At 40.5% G+C, this 26774-nt stretch overlaps 1 protein-coding gene across 2 annotated transcripts; it reads left to right on the plus strand.

Annotated features, from left to right (window-relative positions):
• Positions 1 to 3913: 3913 nt before the first annotated feature.
• HSPH1 (heat shock protein family H (Hsp110) member 1) lies at positions 3914 to 26551 on the plus strand. 2 transcript variants are annotated; one of them, XM_049822922.1, is made up of 18 exons: positions 3914 to 4221; positions 5112 to 5169; positions 8548 to 8688; positions 9553 to 9675; positions 10841 to 10940; positions 13734 to 13867; positions 14373 to 14617; positions 15531 to 15759; positions 16686 to 16792; positions 18108 to 18241; positions 20442 to 20647; positions 21442 to 21573; positions 22323 to 22460; positions 22877 to 23002; positions 23546 to 23653; positions 23758 to 23877; positions 25046 to 25207; positions 25688 to 26551. In XM_049822922.1, the coding sequence occupies exons 1-18, from the start codon at positions 4115 to 4117 to the stop codon at positions 25886 to 25888; spliced, it is 2571 nt and encodes an 856-aa protein (XP_049678879.1). In that variant the 5' UTR covers positions 3914 to 4114; the 3' UTR covers positions 25889 to 26551. The 2 variants fall into 2 exon arrangements, with proteins under 2 accessions (XP_049678879.1, XP_049678880.1); XM_049822923.1 differs by lacking the exon at positions 21442 to 21573.
• Positions 26552 to 26774: the final 223 nt, after the last annotated feature.

The raw sequence follows: 26774 nt of genomic DNA on the forward strand, positions 1-26774 counted from the left end.
TATGCCAGGATGGGCTTTCCTGTTTTCTGTTTTAAACAAAATATGAAGATTATGTACAAAGAATGCTGCCTCTACTGTCCTAGCAGACCTCCTGTACATCTCTGTTCGGGCCCCAGGCAACATAGCAGAAATCCTAAGTACTCAACAGATTCCTACGTTATGTTCTCTGATGTGGAGCCTTCCACAGGGACATTAGCTTTAGTTCACTTAGGTCATGTTTTATAATGCTAATATTCCCTCTATAGACACTAATGTCATTCTACCTCCACACCCCATGACACTTTACCAACATTAGGACTGGTTTAACAGATGAGGTTTAACAGTTTCTTAACACCCTTATTAATGCTCTGGTAGAGGCCACAATGTAGAACATCCAGTACTAAATGTGAAAATAATTCTTTAAAGGGCTAACCAGCTACCTTTTTAAAGCATCACCTGCATTGCTGAAGGCCAGATTCCTCTTTTCTCCAAGTCAGAATGTGGACATGTTTAAAGCAGCCCTTAACTGTCACAGACAATAAGAGCACCTACATAGCTCAACACTCTGCACATGCTGAGGAATAAATGAAAATCCATAATGGATACTTTTTTGTCACCAAACCCTCTCCTTATTTACCATAAGCTAAACACCTAAGTAGATAGGATATTTGGGTAGACTGAGCAACACTCACACTAACTGTGCAAGGCCACCTTAAAAAGTTGAAAAACATGAATCAATAATTATATTCTGGTAACAAGCTGCAATAGTCGGTGCATTGCAAAAACACAAAGGTTGAAATAGAGCATCCATGTGTAAGAATCCAATATCCCACTGAACAATGAGAAAGCAGGAACAGCAGAACCTTCTTCCCTTCCCAGCAGCGTTAAGATCCCAGACTACCTGACAGGTACAAAGGAGAACGTTAACAGAAATTCTGCAACAGGCCAGCATGTCTATCCACACGGCCATCCACTGAAGGCTCATGTGACAACCAAAGGGAAGGGCAGCACAGTGGTTATTCTCAGTTCCTAAACTCACAAGCTTTCCAACACAAGTAAACCGCTGAAGTTAGTTACAGTGTGTCCCCAACCCCCACCTCAGCCAGTTAACTGTCCTTATGTAAACCCTCCTATCTCTAGTTCAGAAAGGAGAGACACCCAGAGTCTTTACATCATTGGAAGAAAGAACCAAGTGTTTTAATGGGGGCTTTCTTGAGTTTTTAAATAACGTTTATCATCTCATCTCTACAGCCCTTGGTAAATCACAGTTTCAATGATACCAATCCTGCTGGCTCTATCCAGAGCATCAGTGTAGCCAGACAGATGTGAGTCTTCTCACTGTCAGGCCTCACCAGCGTGTCAACCTTAGCCAATCTTAGTCATATCATTTCTTGATGGCTCCTTGATCTTGTATTTGTTGGCTTTCATCAGTGATGAAAAACAGGGGGTTATTATTCACGTCATAAGCGTCAAATTTGTTCCTCCGCAGAGCACTTCCTGGTGGTACATGGGCTGCATCCACCACCACAGGGTTTCCAGCCTACAGAACGCTGGCAACACTCAGCACCGGCTACCCTTTGAGAATGGCCCTCACCCCTGTTTCAGCTGCCCCAGGCCCAGCCTTAGGGACCATCTCGAGCAAGCATCTTACCACTACTACTTCCCTCAGCCATTCTTATCTTCCCCCTACTCCTCCCAACACCACTTACAGTTCCACAGTGGGAATTCACCTCACAGATAGCCAGTCACTATCACTATGCGCTTCTGTTCTAGCCCAAGTAAGAAAAACTTCATTCCTATACTGGGAACCCAGTCCACTGAAGCCATAGCTCAACTGCTGCACTGCACATCAGAGAGATGGTGCCAGCAGAGTAACTTCCAAATTCACTGCTGAGCATAACAGTTTTCTCCCTTTAGAGCCCAGCTGCAAATCTGGGCAAACAGTCAAGTTTTTCGTATTTCTGATTTCTATTCAAGGATAAACAATTTACAACAAAGGAGAAAAAGCAAAAGGGCTGTTTGGTGTCTACTTTTATCATCTACGGTGACACTTAAACTAGCAGGTATGCTGTATGTTCATCATTTGCCACAACCGAATTTTCTAAACAATCACTGAAAATAGCAGGCACCCAGCTTCTTGTCAGATAGGGCGATGGCTGACATGCAAATGAACTGGTAATAAAGGGAATGGATTTTCACCTTCAAGCTCTAGAGAAGTATTACCCAGGATGCAAGGATTTTGGACGCTCATGAAGGTGGCAGAAGTATTTTGAGCATTTCTGTATCACTCAAGAGAAAGCAGGATATTTAAGCTCCTAAATACTTTGAAGAAGTCTACCTCCTCATTTAAAATTAGAAGTGCATTATCAGGAATATTTACCACGTGAAGTAGGGACAGGAAACTTCATCAACGTACACCTTAAGTGTTTGGCCAAACTGTCAGCTAATTCTGAAGATATAAGTTGCATCCTCAGCTAGTCACGCAACTGTCTCAATGGATTTTTCAGCTATGTGGCTCCTCTGGAACCTGCAAGCATTATTTTAGGGGACCAGTTCCTCCCCATATAGTACTCAGGAGGAGTCAAGATCCAACACAGAGCTGAATGTTACTCAACTCTGAAGCGAAGCTTTAGCAGAGGTAACATTGCTGCAGCACAGAATCTAGAAAGGGAACAGGGGCAAAATACTGACATTTTGCCTCTTCCACACAGGGACACTCAGGACTCCGAACACGACCATCTCTCCGCACCCTTCGTAACAGCCAGGACTAGAAGGGCAGCATCTAACAGATGTACCCCTGACAACCAAAATCAAGATCTGTGTAACTGCCATGCCTCCATATGGAATGCAGGAGGCTAAGGCCAGCCTGTAGAAAGGGATGGGGTCCTGAACAAACAGCTAGAGCTGGACAGCTAGGAGATTAATAGTATAGTGGATTATGGCACTGGACACAAAAGCTCTCTTATGGAGAGCAAGTGATTGGTTACATTACTCTATTTAACCTGTGCTGTTACTTTTTGCTAGCCCTAAGAGCACCCCAACAGCATAGCGGGGAGACACTTGCAATAATGTGATAGCTGAGTCTACAGAGAGGTTTCCCAGTTTATTAGAGGAGTGAGGATATTGTCACAGATAGCCGCTTGTCTCCCATTCTCCCCCACACACAGGCTCAGCAAAATACAGAGTTCCCTGAGCAGCAGAGCCGAGTCACACACTGGGACAGCCGAGCACCGCTGCACTTCACCTGCACCCCAACAGTTTCCTCACACAGCCCCCACCACCATGCTCGTTCCGTGGCCGGCAGGCCCAGCGCCTCCCGGGCCGCTCTACCCAGGCCTCCACGGCTGGCAGCCTTTCCTTCCCCCACACCCTCCGGCTAAACCCAGGCTCGTTCCGCCCCGCCGCCGACAAAACCAAACGCCGGCAGACGCGGACCGCCATTTACAGCGCTTATAAAACACCGGGCAGCCCGCACCGCCCGGCTCCCGCGACAGCTCCCGGGCAAGCCGAACCGAGGAGCGAAGGGGAGGCGGCGAGCAGAAGGGCAGGGAAGAGAAAAGGCGAGGAGATACGAGGAGAGAGCGGAGGAGACGCGAGGAGAGCGCTGAGGAGACGGCCCCAGGGCCCGCTATCCGCCGCGCGCGCGGAGAAGCCGTTTAACAGCCGCCAACCGCCCGCCCGCCCGCGCGCGCGCGCGCGAGACACCGCCCACGACCCTTCCCTGCTCGACCCCGCCCCTTCCCTCCCGGCCCCGCCCCGCGCATCCCCGCCCCGCCTTCTTCCCCTTTCGCGGTGTTGCGGCGGCGTCCGCCGTCGCCATGAGAACGGCCCACCCACCTATCGCGTCACCGCTCCCCGGCGCCGCCGATTGGTAGGAATTGTTCGAGAACGCCACCGAAGGCGGAAGCGGAAGCCGCACGTGGAGCCGGTGAGTGGTTGCCGCAGTTTCTGGAAACTTCGCCTCATTGTCATATTTAAAGCGGCGGCGCCGGCTCCCCTCCCTTCCCGCCTGCGCACGGAGCCGCCGCGGGCGCGGTACCGGGGCCGGCGGCCGCAGCGCCGGGATCGTTAGCCGGGGTAGGGTTGGGAGCCTTTCCCCCTCCCTTCCCCCCGCTCTCCCCGTTGCGGCGGGATCATGGCCGTGGTGGGTTTTGACCTGGGTTTCCAGAGCTGCTACATCGCCGTGGCGCGGGCCGGCGGCATCGAGACCGTCGCCAACGAGTTCAGCGACCGGTGCACGCCGTGAGTGAGGAGAACGGAGGCTGAGGAGGGGAGGGGGGGGGGACGGGACAGCGCGGTCCCTCCCGGGCGGTGGAGGGCAGGTAGGAGCCGGTCAGTGGCCGGCGGAGGGCCCGAGCTGAAAAGTGCTGGAAGCCACCGGGGGGGGTGGTTGTGTGAGGGGGGGGGGGGGGGAAGGGGGTGTCCGCCGTGGAGGGCGGTCAGGGACCCCCCGAGAGGCTGCGGGGGAGGGGGGGGGGGACACGGCGGCGTGCGTGTCTGTGTGTCCCCCCCCCGTCCCCCGTGTGTCCCCCCCGTCCCCGAGACCGGGGGTCCTGAGCGGGTCCTGCGGTCACCGAGATGGAAACGGAGACCAGCCCGCGGTGTGTGTGTGGGGGGGGGCTGCTCGGCTAATGGGGCGACAGGCGGGGAAAGCCGGCAGCTGCCAGACGGGGCAGGCCGGTTTAAATGGGACACACGCAGGCACACTCTTTTATTTTTTTTTTTTTTTTTTTTCTCTCTCTCTGGGGTCGGGCAGACTGTTAAAACTGCCCCAGAACGGTTCTCCTTTAGTCTGAGGTCAGGTGTAGAAAGCTTCAGGCTCAAAGCGGGAGTTAGTTGTAAAGTTACCGAGCAGCCAAACGCGGGTGGGTAGGGTGTAGTCGGGAATGGGAGCTCTTAATTGCCATCGTCGTGTTTAACTGGATGAACCGTTGTGAAAGGTCCTGGGTTGGAGCCAAGTCCTTAACACGGATAAGAGCCGTCTTACTGTGTTTTACCACAAGCTGGAAGAATGCCACTTCAACAGAAAGACTCGGGTGGTTTATTTGCAATCGTAGAAAACGTATCTGTGACGGGTCCTCGGCCGCGTTTATTGTCAGTACTGAGTTAATTAGCCTGTTGGTTCTTTTCAGATCGGTGGTTTCGTTTGGATCCAAAAACAGAGCTATTGGTGTCTCCGCGAAAAACCAGGTAGGTCGGGTAGGTCGTTTCCTGGCATTTGTGCGTAACAGTAAATCAGCCAGTGCAAACCGTTCAGGTACCAGTGGGTGTAAAGAGAGTTGGCTCGCTGTAGTTAAAATGAAAAACTTTATTTTCCGTGTCAAGCCTTTTATTTTAAAAATGCTGTGCTATTCTGCCATGCTTTAAAGCTTCAGAGAAATGCAGGATGTTTTTGCTAGAATGTTACTGCTCTCTCTTTCGTTAATGGTAATATTTTCCAGTTGAACGTGTTCCTTTTCTGACAACTCACGGCCATCAGGCTTTTTTTCCTAATGGTTGTATGTAGGGTTTTCCTTGCACTTGTTGGAAAACCTTTTAAATGCTGTGTACGGTTTCTTAAAATTAGATGCAAAGGGAGAGTCTCAGCTCAGATTCTTAAAGCTATTTAGGCACCTTGCTACCTTTGGTTTCCCTGAACGGTAAATACCTGTGTTTTTGAAGGTGTAAGTCCTCAGTTTGTTTTTTTTTTTTATTGAGGTGCTCTGAAAGATTGAATGTTTTCTTCATCCAAGTAGTATTTTTCAATTTAGGAGAGTTTAATTCTGACAAATCTTAGAATAACTAAATGTAATGGTTAAAAAAATCTTTAGGTATTGCATTGTAGGTTGTTACATAACTGCTGCTGGTGGAGACCAAGCGTGCAGCCTCTGCTGGCCTGTGCAGAAGATCTCTCGTGTAGTAAAAGGACTGCAGTGGGTTTCCATGGAGAGAGGACTAAAGGAGACTTTTTTCCCCACTTGTAATAGCTTCTCTCTTAATTTTGAACAACCAAGGAAATAAGAGTAGGTTACGTGTTCATAAGTACACATACACTTTCAGTTACAGGTTAACATTTGGAGTAATAAAGTAAATATATATGTGTTTGTGGTTTTTTTTTCTTAAATCTCATTTTAGCATTGCTTTTGTTTATTTGACTGCTTCTACTGTGTCAAGTTGGGGAACTAGTATGATTCATCAGTGTGCAGAAATGAGTTGTTATTCAAAACTGCAAGTGATATGAATCCTATGTACTCTCAAGTGTGTTTCAGTATTGTTGGATTATTCCAGTAAACGCTGCTGAAAATGTGAAGCAAGCTAAAAGTGAAGTAGATTTTGTCCGTTGAATTGCGTTAAAAAGCATGTATTTGCAGTGATGAACTCCTGTGACTTCAGTTGCCTTCAGACTTACTATAGTGAGTCTTTCATGCTTGGTTGTCCTAGCAGTTGAAACTAGATATTTTTGCCAAAAGAAAAAAAAAAAAAAGGAATGTGGTACTTAAAATGATAAAAGATGTCAGAGCATTAATTTCTCTTGCTGTAAGCAGTCTAGTGTGGCTGACCAACTGAGATGTAAAATGTGTTTCTTTTGTAAATGTGCAAGTTTCTTGACACAGACAACTGAGAGTTATATTTTCCAGTGTCCTGGGGTATAGTAGCTACTTAAGGAGTAAAATGATCTCTTTCATTTGAATGAGTTTCTTAGTTTAAAAAAAACCAAAACAGAAACCTACCACACCAACAAAATAACTCCAAAACCACCACAAAACAAGGTGGGGGGGGGGGGGGGGGGTGGGGGGGTTGGAGAATACAACAGTTTTTGACTGGCGACTTCAACAATGTGTTTATGTGTGAGAGAGCTTGTAATACTCGGAGGTGCTCTCTTTAACACTTGAGGAGCTGCTGTTGGAGTGAATTTTCAGAGAATTTCTGTTTCTTTGAAGTCTAGTAGCATTGGAGATGAGAACAGTATGCTACTTAACAGACCATAATTCTCAGCTTTCTTAATTGTGACTAAGCAGGAAGATATTAAAACATGCTACAGACCTAATGGCATACAATTACTCTAAAAATATCTTAAGATTATTCTCTTAGAAAAGGCTCTGAGGTTAATTCTAAATTAGGCTGTAAAAGCTGCCAGAGTGTTTGTGCTTCTCTGCCTGCTGCATGGTAATAATTTTTGCTTCTATGTTCTTCACCAATAGAGCTGTGAATTACATAGCATTCAAGTACTCTGAAGTTATGGCTATACAAATAACTGAAACCATCCTGGAAAACCATCTTGAACACAGAACCTAAATACTCTCTTGCATTAAAGTACTGGAATAGTTCCTGGCCTGATTTTTGGCCTGTACTAACTTGTGCTCTTACTAATAATCTCTGAGCACTGTTTGGTGGTTAGAATAAACCAAGGATGATTCCTGGTAGGGAATTCAGGTGTGACATCTTTTTCTCCACACAGAGAGATTTCTGAAAGTTACTGTTTAATACTATGGGTATGGCCTGCTGCTTTGTCAGGGAGCTTTTCTGTTGGAGAACTGTCATAGTTGCATAGCTTTCTAATATAAGATGTAGCTCAGATTCTTCAATTCCATGATGGAAAATTTTGCAGGCAGTAAGAAACTGATGCTTTCCCTTTGAGGGAAGTGAATGCTAGAAAACTTCCTCGGTATGCTTGTCATTTGAGTTGTTATCATGCAATATGTTGGTGCCTGCCTAAATCTATTCTGGAGAGAACAATGCGCTTTTATAGTTTCTCTCCAATAGAATAGGATTCATTCTACCCCGAGATACTTGCCGTATATCTCTTAGGCTGGTCTAGTTGTCTAATTCCTGTTCTGCATTGCGTTGCTGATAAAGAATGCTTTTCTTGGTCAGTTGGTTCTGTGGGGAGCTTGCACTGTAGTTGAGCATATACTTTAAGGTGACATCGTTACCACAAGAGAGTCTCATGTTTCCTGCTGTTGTCTATGCACTCTTATCCTTCTTTAGTCTGGTGCAAGAATTTGAATGGCTGTTAGGTGAACATGAACAGGGAAATGAAGTGGTTTAAAAGTATCTCGGAGGAAAAAAAAAATTATTAAAGTGTGTGGGGAGACTTATCAGCTTGAGGCTTAGTCACTGCAGAAACAGTTGTTTGCACTTAATATAATGGGGTTTAAAGTGAACAGCTGAAGGTGAGGTGGCTGGGATTGGAGGGCCAGTTTACAAGCAGTGCAGCTACTTGTGAAGCTGGCTTCTATCTTTAATTGTTTGAATTCTGTCCAAATTAGGTGACTAAAGTAGTAGGAGCTATAGATCCTGTTACTGCTCACCTGATTGCTTCAAGTTTTTAGAGAGACTTGTATAATCCTTATAATACTTAATGTATAATGGTCTGTAAGTATCTATGTCACTGACTCATATAATCTTCTGTAGTAATGAGCTAATAGAAAGTACCAGATAGCAATTACAGGTGTTACAGAAAGAGATGTGACAAGTGGGTGAGCAGTTGTCTTAAAACTTGACTGATGCTTGGGGGCACACAGAACAGCACTGAACATTGCAGGTCAATCAAGAGTGGATTTCTAAATATCCTGTATTTCTTTACAGCAAATTACTCATGCCCACAACACAGTATCTAACTTCAAGAGATTCCATGGCCGTGCATTTAATGATCCTTTTGTTCAGAAGGAAAAAGAAAAGTTGAGCTATGATTTGGTTCCTATGAAGAATGGTGGAGTTGGAGTAAAGGTAAATTTGCCAGTGTATCTTTTTGGGTTTTAGAGCTACATTTAAAAGTTTACATTTCAGCACGTAGTCATGAAAATACAGGTTTCATTTAATTACCCTAAAGGTTTTCTTTAACCTTTCTGTTAGAGCTCTGTATGAATAGACAGCTTCATCTTTAAATAGTGGATATTAACTATCAAATTAAGGTTTATTTGCAAATAATTGCTGAAATATGAGCTTCCCTGTTGGCAAATTACACATTCAGCTGAAATGTCCTGGCAGAAAAACTGCTAAAATAATTATGAGGTCATACGGTTTTACTGCAAAGCGTTAACCTTTTTGTCACTCTTGTGCGGAATGCATTGCAGCAGTCTAATTATGTGGTTACAAATTCCTTGTAAAGTAGTAGGGAACTCTTCTTTAGAATAATTGCTATAAATGAGTGACATGTTTGTCTTTAGTGGACTGCCTGATATAAGTTACTTGAAATGTTCAAAACCAGTTTGTACCACATTGCAGGTTTGACTCTTGCTTATGTTTCAAGGAGTTTGCTAATACAATGTCAGCTTTTCCTAGAATAGATGCAGTTAATAACATTGTGTTCATCTTCAGAAGTATATAAAAATACTGATAATGAAGCCTTGCTGGTGTAGCAAACAATGCTGCTTCACTAATGAAGACCTTAGCTTAGGGCTGTGTGTTTGGTTTGCTGCTTTTCTCCATACCTTGAACTGGTGCATTAGTGAGGCACCAGTAATGAAATAATGAAGCATGTCATGATTGATGAAGTATTATTAGTCAGCAGTGTATCCAAAAACATTGAATGTAAGTAATTTTTCCTCCCGTTGAAATAATGTAATTATTGTATGTATTTCTTCTATCCAGGTCATGTACATGGATGAGGAGCATATCTTCAGTGTAGAACAGATTTCAGCTATGTTATTGACTAAATTAAAGGAGACTGCAGAGAGTAACCTGAAAAAGCCAGTAACAGACTGTGTTATTTCTGTAAGTAATTGTAGTGTACAGGAACATTATGTCTTCAACTATTGAGGGCATTTTGTTTCTATTCATGTAGAGTGAAAAAGAACACTGCATAAGCACTTACGAAAGGATTAATCCTAACTAGCTTGAGAGCTTCTGACTTAAAGAAATCCCAGGGCTGCTTCCGTATTCTAGACCCTGACCCTATTCATGAACTCATTCTCTTGGTGATGTCTGAACTTTTGGACCCAGAACACTTCTGGGATCTGATATATACCCTTCTGCAGCTTGTTTCTATGACTAGGCGCACTAATTACTCATTAAAGGTGCCTTTGTTTATCAAAGTTTGCCCTCTGGCAGCTGAAAACTTTAGTTTCTGTCCTGTTTATGTTCATCCTCTCAGTAAGTTAATTTTTTTTTCAATTTATGACTGCACAGAAAATGACCTCAGATGAAGAACAGTCATTCCATTGCAAAGCCTGAGTATAAAATAACATCTGCCTTTGTGTACTCAATGACTCTTTGAACAAGTCTGTCTCATGTTGTATCTAGGAATATTTAGTTCTGTTATTAGAAGAATTTGTTCTCCAGTTGATACCTGCAAAGTTAGCATCTTCTAATGATGTAGTTTCTGTCCCTGAGGACATCAGAGGTCACTGTCCAATGCCAATGCTGGAGATGTGTAACAAATTTTCAACAATACATTCCTTCAGTATTTCTTACTACTTCTTGCCCAAAGCAATTTTGGCCAAAACAGATTCTCTTTATTTGTTATCCCTTATTTCTTTGCATCTCTCATCTGTAATATTGCTGTACTTCTCCCCCCTGCCCTTTACTTTCTTGGACAGGAGTATATAAACTAATTCTGATTAAGGTTATTCCGTGTCTCTGTCTCAATAAATACCCAGTTTCATATCTTGCACCAGTAATTAAGGTTTCTAGCATTTGTATACAACTAACTCATTTGTTTGATGCTAGCGTGTGCTCGTTTAATTCCAGCTCAGTGTGATTGAATAGAGTATTGAAGTCTTGATTCAGTACAATAGTTGCATATTAAAAGACTTGCAGTGAGCAAGTGTGTTCCTCAAAGAGGAGGGACAGATACAATTTTTAAATGAATATTTTCAAATAAACAATGTGATATCTCATTTTCAGGAATTAACTTTCCATTCTCACCTGTTTTCTTCAGGTTCCATCATTTTTCACAGATGCTGAAAGGAGGTCCCTTCTGGACGCAGCTCAGATTGTTGGATTAAATTGTCTTAGATTAATGAATGACATGACAGCAGGTAAGTAGAGTAAAATAGCAATTTCTGCAAATGAAAGGTGTGATAGAGGGTGCATTTAGTTACTCTAAGAAAGAAGGCTGACTCGAAAAATCAGAAATGAGACATTCTAAAAACTTGTTGCTCTTCTCTTGATTTACAGTCTCATTTTAATGTCTTCTGTGTGAAGGGGTAGAAGAGATGAAGCTTTAGTGACAGTTATCTCCCTGAGTACGTACTTAGGAGTCATGTGCCTAGACTACTTGTCCATTTAGTTTACCGTCCAGATTTCATGGAAGAAACCTCATGATGCAGTTGTGCGATTGAGGCACTCGTAAAGGAAGTTTCTTGATTAAGCATCAAACACTTTGTGATTTCCAAGGCTTTTGTCAGTGTAACTGTGGTTTTAAAACACACACACACAAAAGGCAATTAATCTCCTTTGCTAATCTGTTTGGAACTCTAAAAACACATTGGCAGAATGACGAGTTTATTTGGTCTTTCTTAAAACAAGCATTCTTAACCTGTCTTCCTGCATTTTTCTGTTTGTGTTTGGTGAGAGAGCATTTGTTGCATGTTTTTAAATGGCATAATGACTAGCACTTGTTTCCTGGGAAAAGAATTGGGAAGTGGAGTTCTGTACCAGAAGACAATTACTTTTCTGTTCCTACTGCCCACATTAGTTAGATAAGTAAGGAAGAGTTTACTTTGGGAGAATGTTCCATGCAAGCATGTTTGGTGCACATCAGCTGGATTCATACTTTTGAATTTTATATTTTCTTTTATATTTTTTAAGGAGTAAAGCAATCTTAAGTATGCACTGATGGAGTGGTATCTTAAAATGTTTTTCCAGAATTGGTTTCAGATGAGTATTTACATGGTAATACATAGAATTTCTAGTAAACACAGTTGTTTCATCAGTATTATGCTCTTTACATTGAATACTATATTTGCACCTAATGAAGAGTGAGTCTGACAGGATCGTTGCAAAAGCCATAGAGAATGTGTGGTAGCATGAATTCTTGAGCTGGGTAAGTGTGGACCCCACAGTAGGACACTTCGTCCCACATGCCTGGATTCTTGAGCTACAGGGCTTGTACACCTCTAGGGTGACTGCGGAGAGAGGAGGAGGAAGTACAAATATCCAGCCCTCTGTTTTTAACCTTCAAATTCCATTTTGAAAATGTTTATGAAGAAACTTTGTATTCATAAAGAAAAAAAGGGTTGGTTTAGTACTCAAAAAAAAGGAAGGAAAAAAAAAAAGAAAAAAGGGCGGGGGGGGGAGTGTTTTTCAACCTTACCAGTCAAAACAGTACCTTTCCAACCCCTTTCTGTATTGAAGCAAAAGTAATCCTTCACACCTGATTCAGAGATGACCTCTCATGATGGGGTGTTATAAGCCAACTAAAGGCTTTGTCACTTCCCTTTTGTTTGTTTGGCAGAACAGCTCAGGCCAGTCTTTGGCCGTGCAAGAACCTTGATTGCTTTTCAGGACTTTTTAGCCAGGGTCTTTGGAAGCTTTGCCATTGGGATGAACAGTCCCTGGAAAAGCAGGTAGCTCTTTCATCCCCTTGATTGCACCAGCAGCCTTTCTTTATGGTGTAGCACATAGCATTTCTAATTTTTCTTACCTTGCAAGGCTAATGAGTACCGTCCAAGTTTTTCTAATATTTTAAATCTAAGAATCTTTGATAGTATCTTTGGGGTAGGGGTCCTCAGGTATAATAGGGCAGAAAAGAAAAATCGTTTGTGGTTTTGGTTTGGGTTTTTTTGTTTGGGTTTTTTTTTTTGGCAGGGGGTTGTTTTTTTGGTTTTTGTTTTGTTTTGTTTTTTAAGAAAAGGCAAATTATGCTGTGACTTTTATAAAGTTTCACAAGTTCTGTTCATAAATTTATTTTTAGCTTGGAAACAAGGGCAATGTGTTCAGTCTGCTCAGAAGTAGGAATGTTATGTGAATGAACAAACCAAAACACAATTTCAGTCAAATCTAGATCTTGGGGCTATAACAGATACATTTTGTGAAATAGAGTTCCTGTTTTTAATTAACTACCTCTTAATAACTGCTTGTGGGAGGGATTAATGACTGCTGTTACTGGGTTTTCACAGACCCCAAAGAATCCACACAGATGAGAATGAGCGTACCAACTGCAGGGGAACTTTATTAGACACTAGAATCCATAAATTTCAAGTCTCTGATCAGTGGGAAACTTGGCTGTCCTTGTTCCAGATGGTCTGGAACTACTGCTTTTGATGTGAGAGAGGGAGTCAGTGTCTGTTTCTCCTGAAGTGAGAGAATGTTGGTGTGACTATAAAACATTGCTCTTCAGAGCATGTGAACTGTCCCTGCCTGATACTCTGTATGGACTGAGATTCTTCCCTTTTGCAGCCTCTGCTGACCATTTATACCATTCTCAGGCAAAACCTTCATGCCTGGGAGATACTCCTTATAAATACAAAGCTGGGTTTGGGTTTTGTTGTAAAGATGGTCTGTGTTTTTGATAACTATGCAAAGCAAAAAAAAAAAAGTTGTTAATAAAGAGATCAAAGTAGAAAACCCCTGAACAGCGTTGTTGCTTTTTGGTTTTGCATGCTTCAACACATAGAGAGAATGACTGAGGGAGGATGTTTTGCTTCTCAGGTCCTACAACATGTATTAATGGAATAAAGCTTCCACGTAGGTAAGACCTTGCATAGGTTTATGTCTGGATTTGTTTTGCTGCTCTTCAATCGATAGCTTAATATTCACAGGGATGTGGAGGCATGTAATTGGAGACTTACTAGAGATTGCATTGGTAATATCTGACACTTGTTTTGCAGTGGCTCTGAATTATGGAATTTATAAACAAGACCTTCCAGCTCCTGAAGAGAAGCCACGGATAGTTGTGTTTGTTGATATGGGACATTCTGCATTTCAAGTATCAGCCTGTGCATTCAACAAGAGTAAACTGAAGGTAGTAAGATGAAATGAAAATAAAAGGGTTTATGAGACATTAGAATCACATAGACTATAAACCTGCCCCTTGTTTTTAAAATTCTGAAATAACTTAATGTATGGGAGATGGCAGTGAGTCAAAAGGTGAAGATTCTTATCAGTGTCCTTCATTTCATTAGGATGGTTTCAAATGGAGGCTGTAAATTCATTGCAATACACCAATGTAAGATATACAACACAACTGCTGTCATTTAGTTTGTTTTATCTAAATGAACATGTGTGTGGATTGAAATTGTGAACGTTTAGGATTGTCACAGAGTTATTTAGTCTTACCTCCACTGTAAAAGTGAAGAGCAATTTTTGGCTGATGTGGTTGGTTAAAGTACTTAAGCCTGTGCATTGGAAAATAGGCTGACTTGTCCCCAGCCTTTTTTGAAGCAAAGGCTTGCTGGTATTGGAAGGCTGCTATTCCATTTGATTTTTACTTAAGTGTAAGATTAAATAATTGTGTTCTTTCAAACCAGGTACTTGGCACAGCATTTGACCCTTTCCTAGGTGGAAGAAACTTTGATGGAAAGCTAGTAGATTACTTTTGTGCAGAAATAAAATCAAAGTATAAGCTGGATCCAAAAGCAAAAGTTCGAGCTCTTCTTCGTCTGTATCAGGAATGTGAGAAACTGAAGAAACTAATGAGTTCAAATAGCACAGACATTCCCCTAAATATTGAGTGTTTCATGAATGATACTGATGTATCTGGAAAAATGAACAGGTGAGTGCTCTACAAGACAGGCAGTTGCTTTGGTGACCATATTTCTTAAACAAGTGTTTCTTTCCATATTTGAAAGAAACTTACTGTGCTAAAATGAAGCGTGAGTGCTGAATAGCTGTGGCATTTTTGTAATACTAAAATAACTAAGGCTGTGAAATGTAATGTTCAGCTACCTGAGCAATGTTTCAGTGTAATAATGCATGCATAAGAAGCTTGGATTCTTTTTGTAGAATGACATGTTCTTAAAACCATGGATTGATGCATGCAAACCAGACCCAGGGGGGTTGGCTGCATATGTAGGCCTCCTGCGTATTTTAGGTAACCTAGATCCCATACTGCTCTTAAGATAGCAACAATTGAAGCTTTGTTCCTTTTTTTCTGTTCTTACTGTACTCTGGATATTGGCAGAGAAATGGAGGACAGATACAGTGCTTATGGGGGATGACTTGATTATGGCCCGAGTCTAAATGAAGTCTGTGTGTGTCTGTCTCTCTTTTGCACACATTCACAGGCACAACTTAATTTGTAGTCACTGTTAGTCCTGTAACTGCTGCCAAGAGTGGTGGGGTTTTTTTTCTTCCCTCCAGCAACAGTTTTTCATTGTAAAGGAATTACATTAATGTTTTCTTGTATTCTTATCTGTAACCTCTGCTGTAGGGAAATATATAGCACCTGCCCAAACAATACTTTTATCTTATTTAACTACATTGATAACAGCATAGGAAAATCAGTAAGCAGCTGTTCATGTACTACCTTATGTATGGTTGTCACTTCAGCCTACTCACAGGGGTTTAGCTTTAAGTCTCCTTGCAGTGTAGTTAACAAACCTGGGCAGCATCAGTTTGGAAACGAATACCAGGAAGTCTTAGTGGTGGGACAGGCATTCTTTGGTTAATTCCATTTCCTTCCTTAGGTCACAATTTGAAGAATTGTGTGCTGACCTGCTGCAAAGGATAGAGATGCCTCTGCTTTCATTAATGGAACAAACACAACTGAAAGTGGAAGATGTAACTGCTGTAGAGATTGTGGGAGGAGCAACCCGCATTCCTGCTGTCAAAGAGAGGATTGCTAAATTCTTTGGCAAGGATGTCAGTACAACGCTGAATGCAGATGAAGCTATAGCTAGGGGCTGTGCTCTGCAGGTATAGTTCTGGCAATGCTTGATAAACTTAAAAGTTAAATTTCTTGAGAGCACTTCTGTGAAGAATTAGCCAAGCAGTTACGAGAAACGGTAGAAGTGGTCCATTTTTAAGTATGCAAAGGAACATACACGTTCACCGGGTCTTTCTATGGGACAATGCTATTTTAAAAAGTCCAGAGCACTCCTCTGTGGTGCAGTACTTTACTGAAAGTGCTGATGCTGGGTGTATTCTGTAAGCAGTCCACTCTTCAAAAGAACAGGATCGAGGGATCTTTAATGAGAAAAACTTAAGTTGCTGTCAAGCTGAGGGAAGAGACACTTTTAATCAGCAAAGTTAATGAGAAGTACGCCCGAAACACTGCAAGCTTGCATTTTTCTGGTATCCAACTTTCCATCAATGTGAAACAGACTTTTATTCTATTTCCCCCCAATTTTTACAGTTTCCAACTACTGAACTATATTTTACAAGCAAACAACTCATTCTCCCTTCTTTGTTTTCTCCTTTATTCTCTTATCTCACCCTCTCTTCTTTGACTTGTTTCTTTACCCCATTTCACTAATTGCTTTCCATCACTAGCAATCAGTTTTCTCCAGGGAGGGAAGCAGGACTTATAAGATAAACACCACTTCTTTTAGGACTAAGTAATGCAGGACTGCCATTCTTTACATTCCTGTTTTAGACTGTTACCTTTTTTCACAAGCTACAGTAAGAATAAGGCCAAAAGTGCTGCTAACTGAAAGAGTATAAACACTTCTGTATGAAACTTCTGTTTTCTTACCATACTCCATTGAAATCAAGCAATTTGCCTAGCTCTGTTTTAGTAAAGTAATACAGTTCTCTTTCTTGTTTAAAGATGTTTAGCTGTCTTGGGGGCGGGTGGAGTAGAGCAGTTAACCACCTTTAATGCATGTCTCTTTTTTGTTTAGTGTGCAATTCTTTCTCCAGCTTTTAAAGTTAGAGAATTCTCTGTGACAGATGCTACACCATTCCCAATATCTCTGTTGTGGAACACAGAAGCAGAGGACACTGAAGGGTAGGTAGCTCAAACTACATTTTTGTGAAGCTTTTGGCCTTCATAATTCAAGCATAATGTTCTTGGTTGCATTTAAATTAAGATCTTGGCATTCTGATGCAGAAAACTTGTAGGCCATGTACCAGAGATGGCTGATAGTGGAGACTGTGTAAAGGCATGCATTAAAATTTTAACTGTAACTCCTCAAATGTGATTAAAAAATTTTATGATTAAGCTACCAACCAGTATCTTGTGTTGCATTGCCCTTACTGGTTGTCAGGTTTTGGAATACAAAATGAACTAGAATAACTGCTGGATCCTGATCCCACTTTCCTTCCTGGCTTTTTTTTAACTCAAGGTGTTCCTAACACCTGTCTGGATTCTTGTTTTAGTAGGAACATTATGCATTATGCTAATATTGTGAGCTTACATAGATGCTGTTTGGCTGAAAACAGAAGCAAGGATTTAATTCTTAGGGTTTTGTAAGAAGTTTCTTGCAATTGCAGTGTCTTAAGACTCTGACCTTTCTGCTATTAACTATGCCACACCTGTGGGAAATGCAGTTGCTGTCTAGGATGTAAAGAGGTCTGAGTGTAGCTTTTGGAAAGTTTAGAGTTTGAGGGACCTGTTCATACCTTTCTCATGTTCTTTGTAATTCAGCCTTTCCTTTTTTTGTCTGTCTTGTGTGGAGATGCAGAACTTAATTGTTCTGTCACATACTTTTGAGGGCAACCTGCAGATTCACATGCTAGGTGAAGCTCTTATTTTGTTACATTTAGGTTATTAGATGAGATCCTTCCATAGTTAGGAGACAAAACTTAGATGGAAATTAGAATCAGACTGGCATAACAGCAGACAGACCCTAGAGGAAGAACATAAAATAAAGCTGGTTGTCTTTCTGTCATATCAAGGAATGAATAATAATCTGGTGTCAGGGTTCTCAACTGAGCCACAGAAAGTAAATGATAAAGGAATTAACAGGACTATAATTAGCTTTTTGAGACTAACTGAGGAACGGTGCAAATTATGATTTAAATTATGCTATTCCAAGTTTTTGCAGGAAACAAATTTTGGAGTTCTGCTGATAGTCTGTCACTGAATTGCCATCTACATCTAAACTTCTTTGCTTCTGAGACTCAAAAATTAGTGGAATAGGACAATTTCCCATTACAGTACACAACAATAATTTTTTTCCTTATGGTACAGTAGTGAAGTATCTTTCTTGGAATTGCTCAGAAGGGCAAATGTGTCAAAACATGGTGATGTTTCTCTGAAGATTTCTGACCCTAGATCAAAGCCTTTCTGCTAAAAGTGGTATTTTTCTCTTTAATTCTAGGGTTCATGAGGTCTTCAGTAGAAATCATGCAGCACCTTTCTCTAAGGTTCTTACATTCTACAGAAAAGGTCCGTTTGAGTTAGAAGCTTTTTATTCTGATCCTAATGGAGTCCCATATCCTGAGTCAAAAATTGGTAAGTAATTGTGCCGGAAATAGTGTTGTCTCACACGGTTCGGTTTTAAATTGGTTCTGTAACTGTGTTGTGTTACAGTATGGTTATATGATGTATATATTTAGGTTTTTGTGTCTGAAGGACTCAATTTTAATTTCTCCCATTCCATAGGTAACTGAATTTGGATCTTCTATTCTTCTAGTTTCTATAGTTGCTTCAGTCTGTTGAAGAAAGTAGGGGAAACTATAGCCGAATGCCCGGGGCTAGAATGGGACTCTCACTGTGAAAGATAACTTCTTAACTTTTTTTAATCTTCTTTTCTGCTTATCACTAAAGCAAGCTAGGAATACTTGAGAGATATCTCCTGCATATAAAAAACTTCAACATGTTTTGAGTAACTAGTTGTTGTTTTTTCCTATACTTTTTGGGTTTGACATAGTGCTGAATAAGTTTTAATCAAGACAGTCTGAAATAATGGCAGCTACAAGACTACAGTGATTGCAATTGTCTAGGTAACATTTATAATCAGTTCTTTCATCCTTTTTGACAAATTACAGCATTGACAGTGTTGACACAGAGTTTACAATGTGGTTAGAAAAAGATTGTGATGGTAAAGACAGGCCAATTAAATAATTGCTCTTGATTTCTAAGCATGCAATTAAATGTTGTATGTTTGCATGTAAAATTAAGATAAAGCTATTCCTAGCTGTCAAGTAATTGCTTGGTTTTGTTAGAAAGCTCAACTTTTTTCCAGAGTGGTAGGAGAAATGACTAATCTTGGTTAACTATTTGACAATGCAGCTGTCCTGTTGGTAACAATGCACTTAAAATACACTATCACCAGAATTGTAGTGTTAAAGATAAGCTTTATAAATATTCTTGAAATGGGTGGGAGAATATATAGAGCAAAAACATCTCCATCTGATTCACTAATATTTCAGCTAATACCTAAGGCACTACAAAGTTACCAAAAACTATTATCCTAATAGGAAACATCAGTTATTTTCTCTACTTTGAACCAAATTATGTGTTGTTTCACTGAGAGTCACAAAGTGCAAATACCGTATGTCTTGGAAACCAGCACATTATTTTGTAGTTACAGGAACAGCAGACTTCCTTTCATGTTAACTCTTACCATAATGACTGATAGTGGGATTTGTGAGCATTCATTTTATATGGCTTGAACAAATAAGATGTTTAACTGCTGTTCTGTAAACTGGTAAGAACAGAACTGAAAATCAGAGTGACTTCAGCGCACTCACTGATTAACTCTGCTCAGAACAGAATTGTTAGTAGCCCTAATGGGTGAGTAAGTAGTTCTGATGTGAACTGTCCTCTCTTCTGGTAGTCTCAGCTCTAGTATTATTGGATAAGAGAAGGGGGGATTACATTCTTTAGCCTGTAAAGTAAGTAGGTAAAAGCTTGTATGCATGTGGTTTAGATCTATTAATGAAGGAATGGGGGGTGTGTGTGTGGGTGTATATCCAGCCTGTGATGAAATCGGTGAACTTGTACTTTGCAGCTATACAAGTGTCATAATCTCCAGGTCACCGTTCTGATGATATACACATAACCACATAGTAGGCAGGAAAAATACGTCTGCTTTTAATGTCGAGGAGATCTGATTTTTCATTCACTGTTAAACTAGTTGTCTGTGGTTTAGTTTCACAATGCTTGTTTCAGGTACTACAGGAGTTACAAAACAATTGCATTCTGTCCTAGAGTAAAAGGTAATGGCAGACTTAGACTTACATGGATGTCACAAGCTGAAAAGAAAACTTCTAGGAATACTGTTTCTATGTTGGGCAGTAACCTTATTAAAAAGACATACTACTTAACATTGGCCTTAGAGTAAGTCTTTGTCTAGTCTTTCATCCCACTGTAGCATCACAGATAGCACAAGTAAGGGGAAGTGAGCTCTCACTTTTTGTATTTACTCTGTATTACTAGCAGCAAGAGAACCTACCCTAGATGACAAAAGTAAACATTCTTCCTTTTTGTAAGGTAAAGTTGGCTGAAAAGCAGTATGCTGCTGCTTTTTTTTTTTTTTTTTTTTTTTTTTTTTGGTATTCATTTCATTTTGGGGACCATGAGATGAGCACAGAGGCTTCACCAAATATTTAGAAAATGTGTCCCCTATGAAAAAGGGAGGTGTTTTCCTGGCTCTGTAATGTTACCTATTTAATTCCACTGTGTGAGTATTGATTCTTTTGGTTTTTAGGAAGGTATATTATCCAGAATGTGGCAGCCCAGAAAGATGGAGAGAAATCTAAAGTTAAAGTGAAAGTCCGTGTCAATACTCATGGCATTTTCAGTGTGTCCACTGCGTCCATGGTAGAACCAGTTAAAAGTGAAGAGAGTGAAGATGTCAGTGTTGAGACTGAAGTAGAATCTCAGGACCAGAGGCCTATTGAAAACTCAAGTGATGTAAGTTGACCTTTCTTGTGTGTGAATGTCCTTTACTGATGAAAGTGTCTTGCTGTTACATGCTCTGGAAGAAAAGGAAGACAGCAAAGTGAGGTTAATTTTGAGATGTGCATAGCTGTCAGGAAATATGCCTTCATAAGAACAGGAGAAAAATTGTGGTAACTTGAAAGTGTGTGGATTTCAAAATCAATTATTGAGCAAAGTGCCAAATAGCAGCAGGTGGGTTTCTTGAGGGTGGGGTTGTTTACAGCTGCCATAGTTATCAGACTGTTCCAAATAGGAAAACTTGGTTTGGATTATTAGTCATCCATGCTCTCTGTGTAAAAGGATTTGTGTGTAATCTTTCATATTAGTAAAGTTTTTTTCAAACTTTTTGTGAAAGAGAAAGCTGGATTGTTTTCTACAGCATTGAAGGGGAGGGGAACACTGGGGAATAATGCAGCACTGTTATGGTGTACTTGATGTTTTAATAGTTTTCTGAGGGGGGAAAAAAACTTAAGCTATGACTCAATAGCTTAAAAGCCACTTCTTGTGAGAGAAGGTGGTAGCGTGCACACACATGCACATGAGTATTATGCTGCAAGCCTGGCACTGGTAGTGTTTTCACAAGTCCTTCTGAACTTGCACTAGTCTGTATCTCCGTTAGTTAAAGTGTGTGTGTTTCTGCGTGTGCACAGAATGTTTTGTAGGGCACTCTGTACAGTATGTGCATCAGAAGTGAAGTGCCCTATAACTTTTACTAAATACAAGTGCACATGCCTTCTACATCCTTTGTGCCTGGGCTTTCATTACAGAAAAATATCCAGCAAGAGAACAGTGAGGCTGGAACACAGTCCCAGGTACAAACTGATGGTCAGCAAACATCACAGCCTCCCCCTTCATCAGAACCTCCCTCTGAAGAAAACAAAACCCCAGATGTCAAGAAAGTGAGTGACCCTTTAACTATGTTGAAAATGTTATGCTCTATAATGGTGCCTTTTTAAATGGTAGCATATTCCAGGAAAAAGTAAGGAACTTGGTGCTCAGAACCTTTTAAATTTTATACCTTTTCTATTGTGACAAATAATGTGTATGTCTTGATGATTTTCATATGGAGTTTACAAAAGAATTCATGCAAGAAGTCTCTCTTTACCACTGCTCTGTCTTTACGCAGTGTTGTACAGCTGATTTGTTTGGGTTGCAGACATTTCCATTTTTTAACAGCTGTTAGAGGCCAAGCTTATTAGGCTTGCTGAGAGAAGTTGGGATCAGGAATTTACGAACATAATAGGAAATAATCTTTGTGAAAAACATATGTCTACCCGATATTGCTAGTAGTGTGCTCTTTCATCTGTATAAGATGAGAAGTGGTTTAGTTTAAAATCTTACCACTGTTAGCATCACTGGTGAAGTGCTAAGCTGTAGATGGGCACTTTTGGAAAACCTGCGAATACGACATATCTGAGAAATGTCCTTCCTGTAGTTCAGTACTTACTTTCCATCAATTAGACTGTAAGGAGACTAGGATAAGAGGTGGAATCCCTGAAAGGAAAGTGCCTCAATTATATATTGGAAGATTCTGAAAGAACAGGGAAAATCTCTGCATGTTCTTCCTGTGAATGTTTCTTTCATTATAGTGCTACTTCATCAGAAGGCAGTCAGGAAAATTATCCTGTTTTTCTTTTCTCCAACTCAGACAAATGAGAAGAAAGGTGATCAGCCCCCAGAAGCTAAAAAACCCAAGATAAAAGTGAAGAACGTGGACCTACCTATTGAAGCTAACTTGGTTTGGGAGTTAGGAAAAGAACTCCTCAATATGTATATTGAAACAGAGGTGAGTTAATGTGGTTTAGACTGCTGTCTTGATTGCAGTTATTAACCATTCATCTGCTTTTTAAGGCAATCTTTGACCTTTTACCGTAACCCTGGAATGTGGACTCAAATAATTTACAGTGAGCTAATATACAGTCCAACGTTAACACATAATTGACAAATGTTAATAAGAAAGATTGAAGCGTTGTTTATAGCAATAGTATCAGAGCACTGATCCATGGAGTGACATCAGAGATTTGTTCAAGCTGTTGTAATCTAGAGAAGTGCAACCCATTTCTTCAGGTGCGTAGCAATGAATTCCAACAGTTATGTGAATCAAGGCCTCTGGGAGATTACTGTGTTTACAGGAGCTGTGCTTTGTAGAATGCTGTTTGAACATAGGTATTTTTTAATTAAAATATTTCTATGGTTATACAGGGAAAGATGATTATGCAAGATAAACTGGAGAAAGAAAGAAATGATGCCAAGAATGCAGTGGAGGAGTATGTGTATGAGTTCAGGGACAAGCTGTCTGGACCATATGAAAAGTTTGTTTGTGAAAAGGTAGGTTGTGGTTTCAGGAGCTTCTCTGAAAATACTGATACCAAGTATCTATTTTGTGTTCCTTGGTCAAGCTTTCTCATAGCCACCCTGGAAATAGCTGAAAACCATAACTCATTCGAATGGTGGCTGGGACTGATCTGGAATTAGGTTCAGGCTTAGCAAATAGTATATATCCCTGAAAATAAATTTTTTCACAAACGGAGTAAAGTTTTGTTTCAAAACAAAGTTGGTGACTAGAAGGGGAAGCTGTGTTGCTGTATCCATAACCAAAAACATGAATTAAAGCTGCACCCCAAGCATTGGCCTAATCAAGGATGAAAGACTGTAAATGCTGCCGGTGTTGTAGATCTGTGTGTTTCTCAGTTCAGAAGCTGGTGTGGTTTAAGTGACTTAATTAGGCAAAAGCTGTAGTAGAAAAGTAATTTTTATGTAGGAGACTAAGAATTAATGTATATATTTACCAGTGTCCTGTTACTGCAAGACCAACATAGTCAATTGGTGTGTATTTTGATGTTTCACATGTTGAATTATATTGACACATAGGATCTGCAGGGATTCTCTGCACTTCTAACGGAGACAGAAGGATGGTTGTATGAAGAGGGTGAGGATGAAGCTAAGCAGGTGTATGTAGACAAATTAGAGGATTTAAAGGTAGGTCTGTTAGTATGCCCAAAATGCAAAATTTCCAAACTACCACACAACAGTGTTAATGAACATTAGTGAATCACATAACACACAGGAAATGCTTTTTCTAGAAATTAGGTACTCCAATTGAAACGCGCTATCAAGAAGCAGAAGAACGACCAAAGCTGTTAGAAGAATTGGGACACAGGCTCCAATATTATGCTACAATAGCTGGGGAATTCAGGAATAAAGTAAGTGGCCTTGAAGTACATTTCTTTTTACCACATAGTGTTTCACTGAGGCTCACCAGCTGGCAGAGGCTTCAAATTCACTCTCAGATGAGCTGCAATCTACTGATATATAGGTCACAAATTTAACACCGCAAATGTTTCCCAGTACTCAAAAAATCTTGCTCAGTGTGTCATATCTTCAGTCACTTGATACTTCTGGATGTTTTCAGGCCAAAAAGAACATTTTTATAAAGAGTCAGGGTTAGAGTGTGGTCTGATTCTTGACCTTTTAAAGGCCAATCTGACTTTTTTTAGAAGTGTGCTGCTCTTCCAGTTCTTTTGGGAACAAGAACTGTGCCATGGTGAGAAGCATTAATGTAAAGCTACTCAGGATAAACTAAAACATCCAGCTTTATTATATATGGATGTTTGGGGTTCTTTTTGTCACTGGTATTTGAAGATTACTTTCTTATTAAGAATTCCTGCTTTTGAAAATTTACTACTTGAGTTTCAACTTAATGACTTTTAATAGGGCAACTCACAACATTCAAGCTAATTCAGTTTTGAGATTGAGACTTGCCTCAGAAACAATTATGTCTTCACAGCTATAGATCACAAAGTTGTCATTAAGTTATTCAGTAGTATTACACAGTCTTGAAATTATTAGCATCATTGGAAATAGTGCATTTAAGACTTGAATCTGTATTTAGAATTCTTGACTAAAATCATGGCTTGTGTTGCTGGGTAGGTCCTGCTCATGATATCAGTTGACTGTGTAACTGTGGCATTGTAGGGAATGCTTCTAACAACTCTGATCCTTTCCCTGTCTTTGTACAGCAGAATCACAGTCTAAACTACCTTGAGCCCATGTAAGACCCTCCAGGAGGAAGGGGATGGTTTTTTTAGACCTGTTAAGAATGTTATATTTTTTGTGACCTGTTTGTGAAGCCTCTGTTCCCTCTGTGAACTAGATTTCTTGTTTAATTATTGGGCAAAAGAAGCTTTATTTTGATATCTGTATTTATTGTTGTCTCTTGCTGTAGCAGATCTGGCTTGTTGCCAACTTTCATTTATTTTGAAACCCAGTAAAGATTATAAGTTGTAAATAATTGGGGTAGTCTTTTTGGCATAACTTGATGACAGAAAATTTGACATTATCAACTAATACAAAACATTTGTATTTGGGCAGGATGAGAAATACATCCATATTGATGAAATGGAAATGATGAAAGTAGAGAAGTGTGTTAGTGAAGTGGTAGAGTGGATGAATAATGCTGTGAGTGCACAGGCTAAGAAGAGCTTAGATCAGGATCCGGCTGTGCATTCAAGTGAAATTAAGGCAAAGCTACAGGTAAGTACCATAAGAAACTAATTTTAGAGGCTGGTGCTAAAGCCAGACCGATATCTGTCCCCCTCCCTCTCCCCTAATTTCATCTTGCTGCTCCAGTGTTCTTAAAAGGTAGTTAGAAAGTATGGACAGGAAGAGATTCAGTAGAAAGCAGAGGAGCTGTACTATACTGTATACAATTCTGTGGAGCTTATTGACATTTTATGTCTTGCAGTCTTTTGGTGTTACTTGTAGGCACAAAATAGTCTTGGAAAAAAACCCCATGTGAAATCCAAAATATTAAGTTGAAGAACTTTGCCCTCAGAACTTCAGAAAGTAGACCAATTAATTTATTTCAGAGTACAATAAATACTTGTCAGTTGGACTTGGGAAACAAATACAGAAGCAAGTTTCAAACAGTCTTTTTGGCATATGACTCTTCACACTAGTGAAGCTGGTGGTCCTTAATATAGACTCTGACCACATCTTTTCCCTTTCTTTTAGGAGCTAAACAATGTCTGTGAGCCTGTAGTGACACAACCAAAACCGAAAGTTGACTCTCCTAAGGAAGAAAACCCATTAAATGAACGGAGTGATTTTAAACCTGAAGACATGGGAGAAGACGAGAAAAATTCTGAAATGCCTCAACAAAATGGCGAATGTCATCCAAGTGATCAAAACACCATTAGCATGGACTTGGACTAAACCACTGCACTTGCAGCAAGTTATTTCATCCCATGACAGAAGATATTTTTGCCGTTGTATGTGATGGGGGGGTGGGAATGCATTGTTCTGGGAACTATTTATATTTTTTTCTTAAGACTTGTCTGGGATATGTTGTGTTATGGGAGGAAGAATAGTAATAGTGTTGGTCATGACTATCCTAAAAGGAAAATTGCCTTGGTAACTTTCAGATTCCTGTGGAATTGTGAGTTCATACTAAGCTTCTGTGCAGTATTTAACCATTTGCATCACTAAAGATGAAAAGAAGCCCTTGCTCTGAAATATACTGCTCCTTCAAAAGGTTGTAATCGAAACCTTCGTAGGCATTTGTAGATTCCAAGGTAGTTTTCTTTCGTCTGGGCATCTATTGGGTATGTCAGTAAAAAGCCAGTGTCTGTCCCGTTCATAAGGACTTTCCAGAAGAAATCCGTCTGTTCTAAGGTTTTTGATTATTGCAGTACAAAGCACTTATCAGATAATAAGATGGTGAAATGTGTTAGTAGCATGCAGAAACGCTTACGTTTCATCTCTTGCTAAACAATACATTTTTCATGTGGGGTACATAAAATGAAGGAAATGCTAATTCTGTTAGTGTTATTGTGAAGCTTTTTAATGAGCTTTAAAATAAAGTTCATTTTACTGGTATCTCCTGACTTGTTGGGTTTACCTGTTTTCAGTATTTCTGGTGTAAGCGTTGCCCTCTTTCACAGTTTGTGACAGGCCGTTGCTTTGTGTTCCTGTACACGAGAGTCATAAAAAGGCTTAAAACTCTCACTTAGCACAGAACAGTTGTGCAGTGAGTTGAAAGTAACTCAGCTGCTTAATGAGTTAATGCCTCTTTCTTTTCTATGCTCCGAGGGTTGTACAC

Source organism: Accipiter gentilis, chromosome 19 (genome assembly GCF_929443795.1).
Source record: "Accipiter gentilis chromosome 19, bAccGen1.1, whole genome shotgun sequence".
NCBI lineage: Eukaryota > Metazoa > Chordata > Aves > Accipitriformes > Accipitridae > Astur > Astur gentilis.

Bases quoted from the DNA above. Each gene is read 5' to 3' on its own strand.
- HSPH1 (XM_049822922.1), top strand. From the start codon at position 4,115: ATGGCCGTGGTGGGTTTTGACCTGGGTTTCCAGAGCTGCTACATCGCC. The intron at 18,242-20,441 runs GTAAGTAATTGT...TTTGGTTTTTAG, and splicing joins ATATCCTGAGTCAAAAATTG to GAAGGTATATTATCCAGAAT. The intron at 21,574-22,322 runs GTGAGTGACCCT...TCTCCAACTCAG, and splicing joins AAACCCCAGATGTCAAGAAA to ACAAATGAGAAGAAAGGTGA.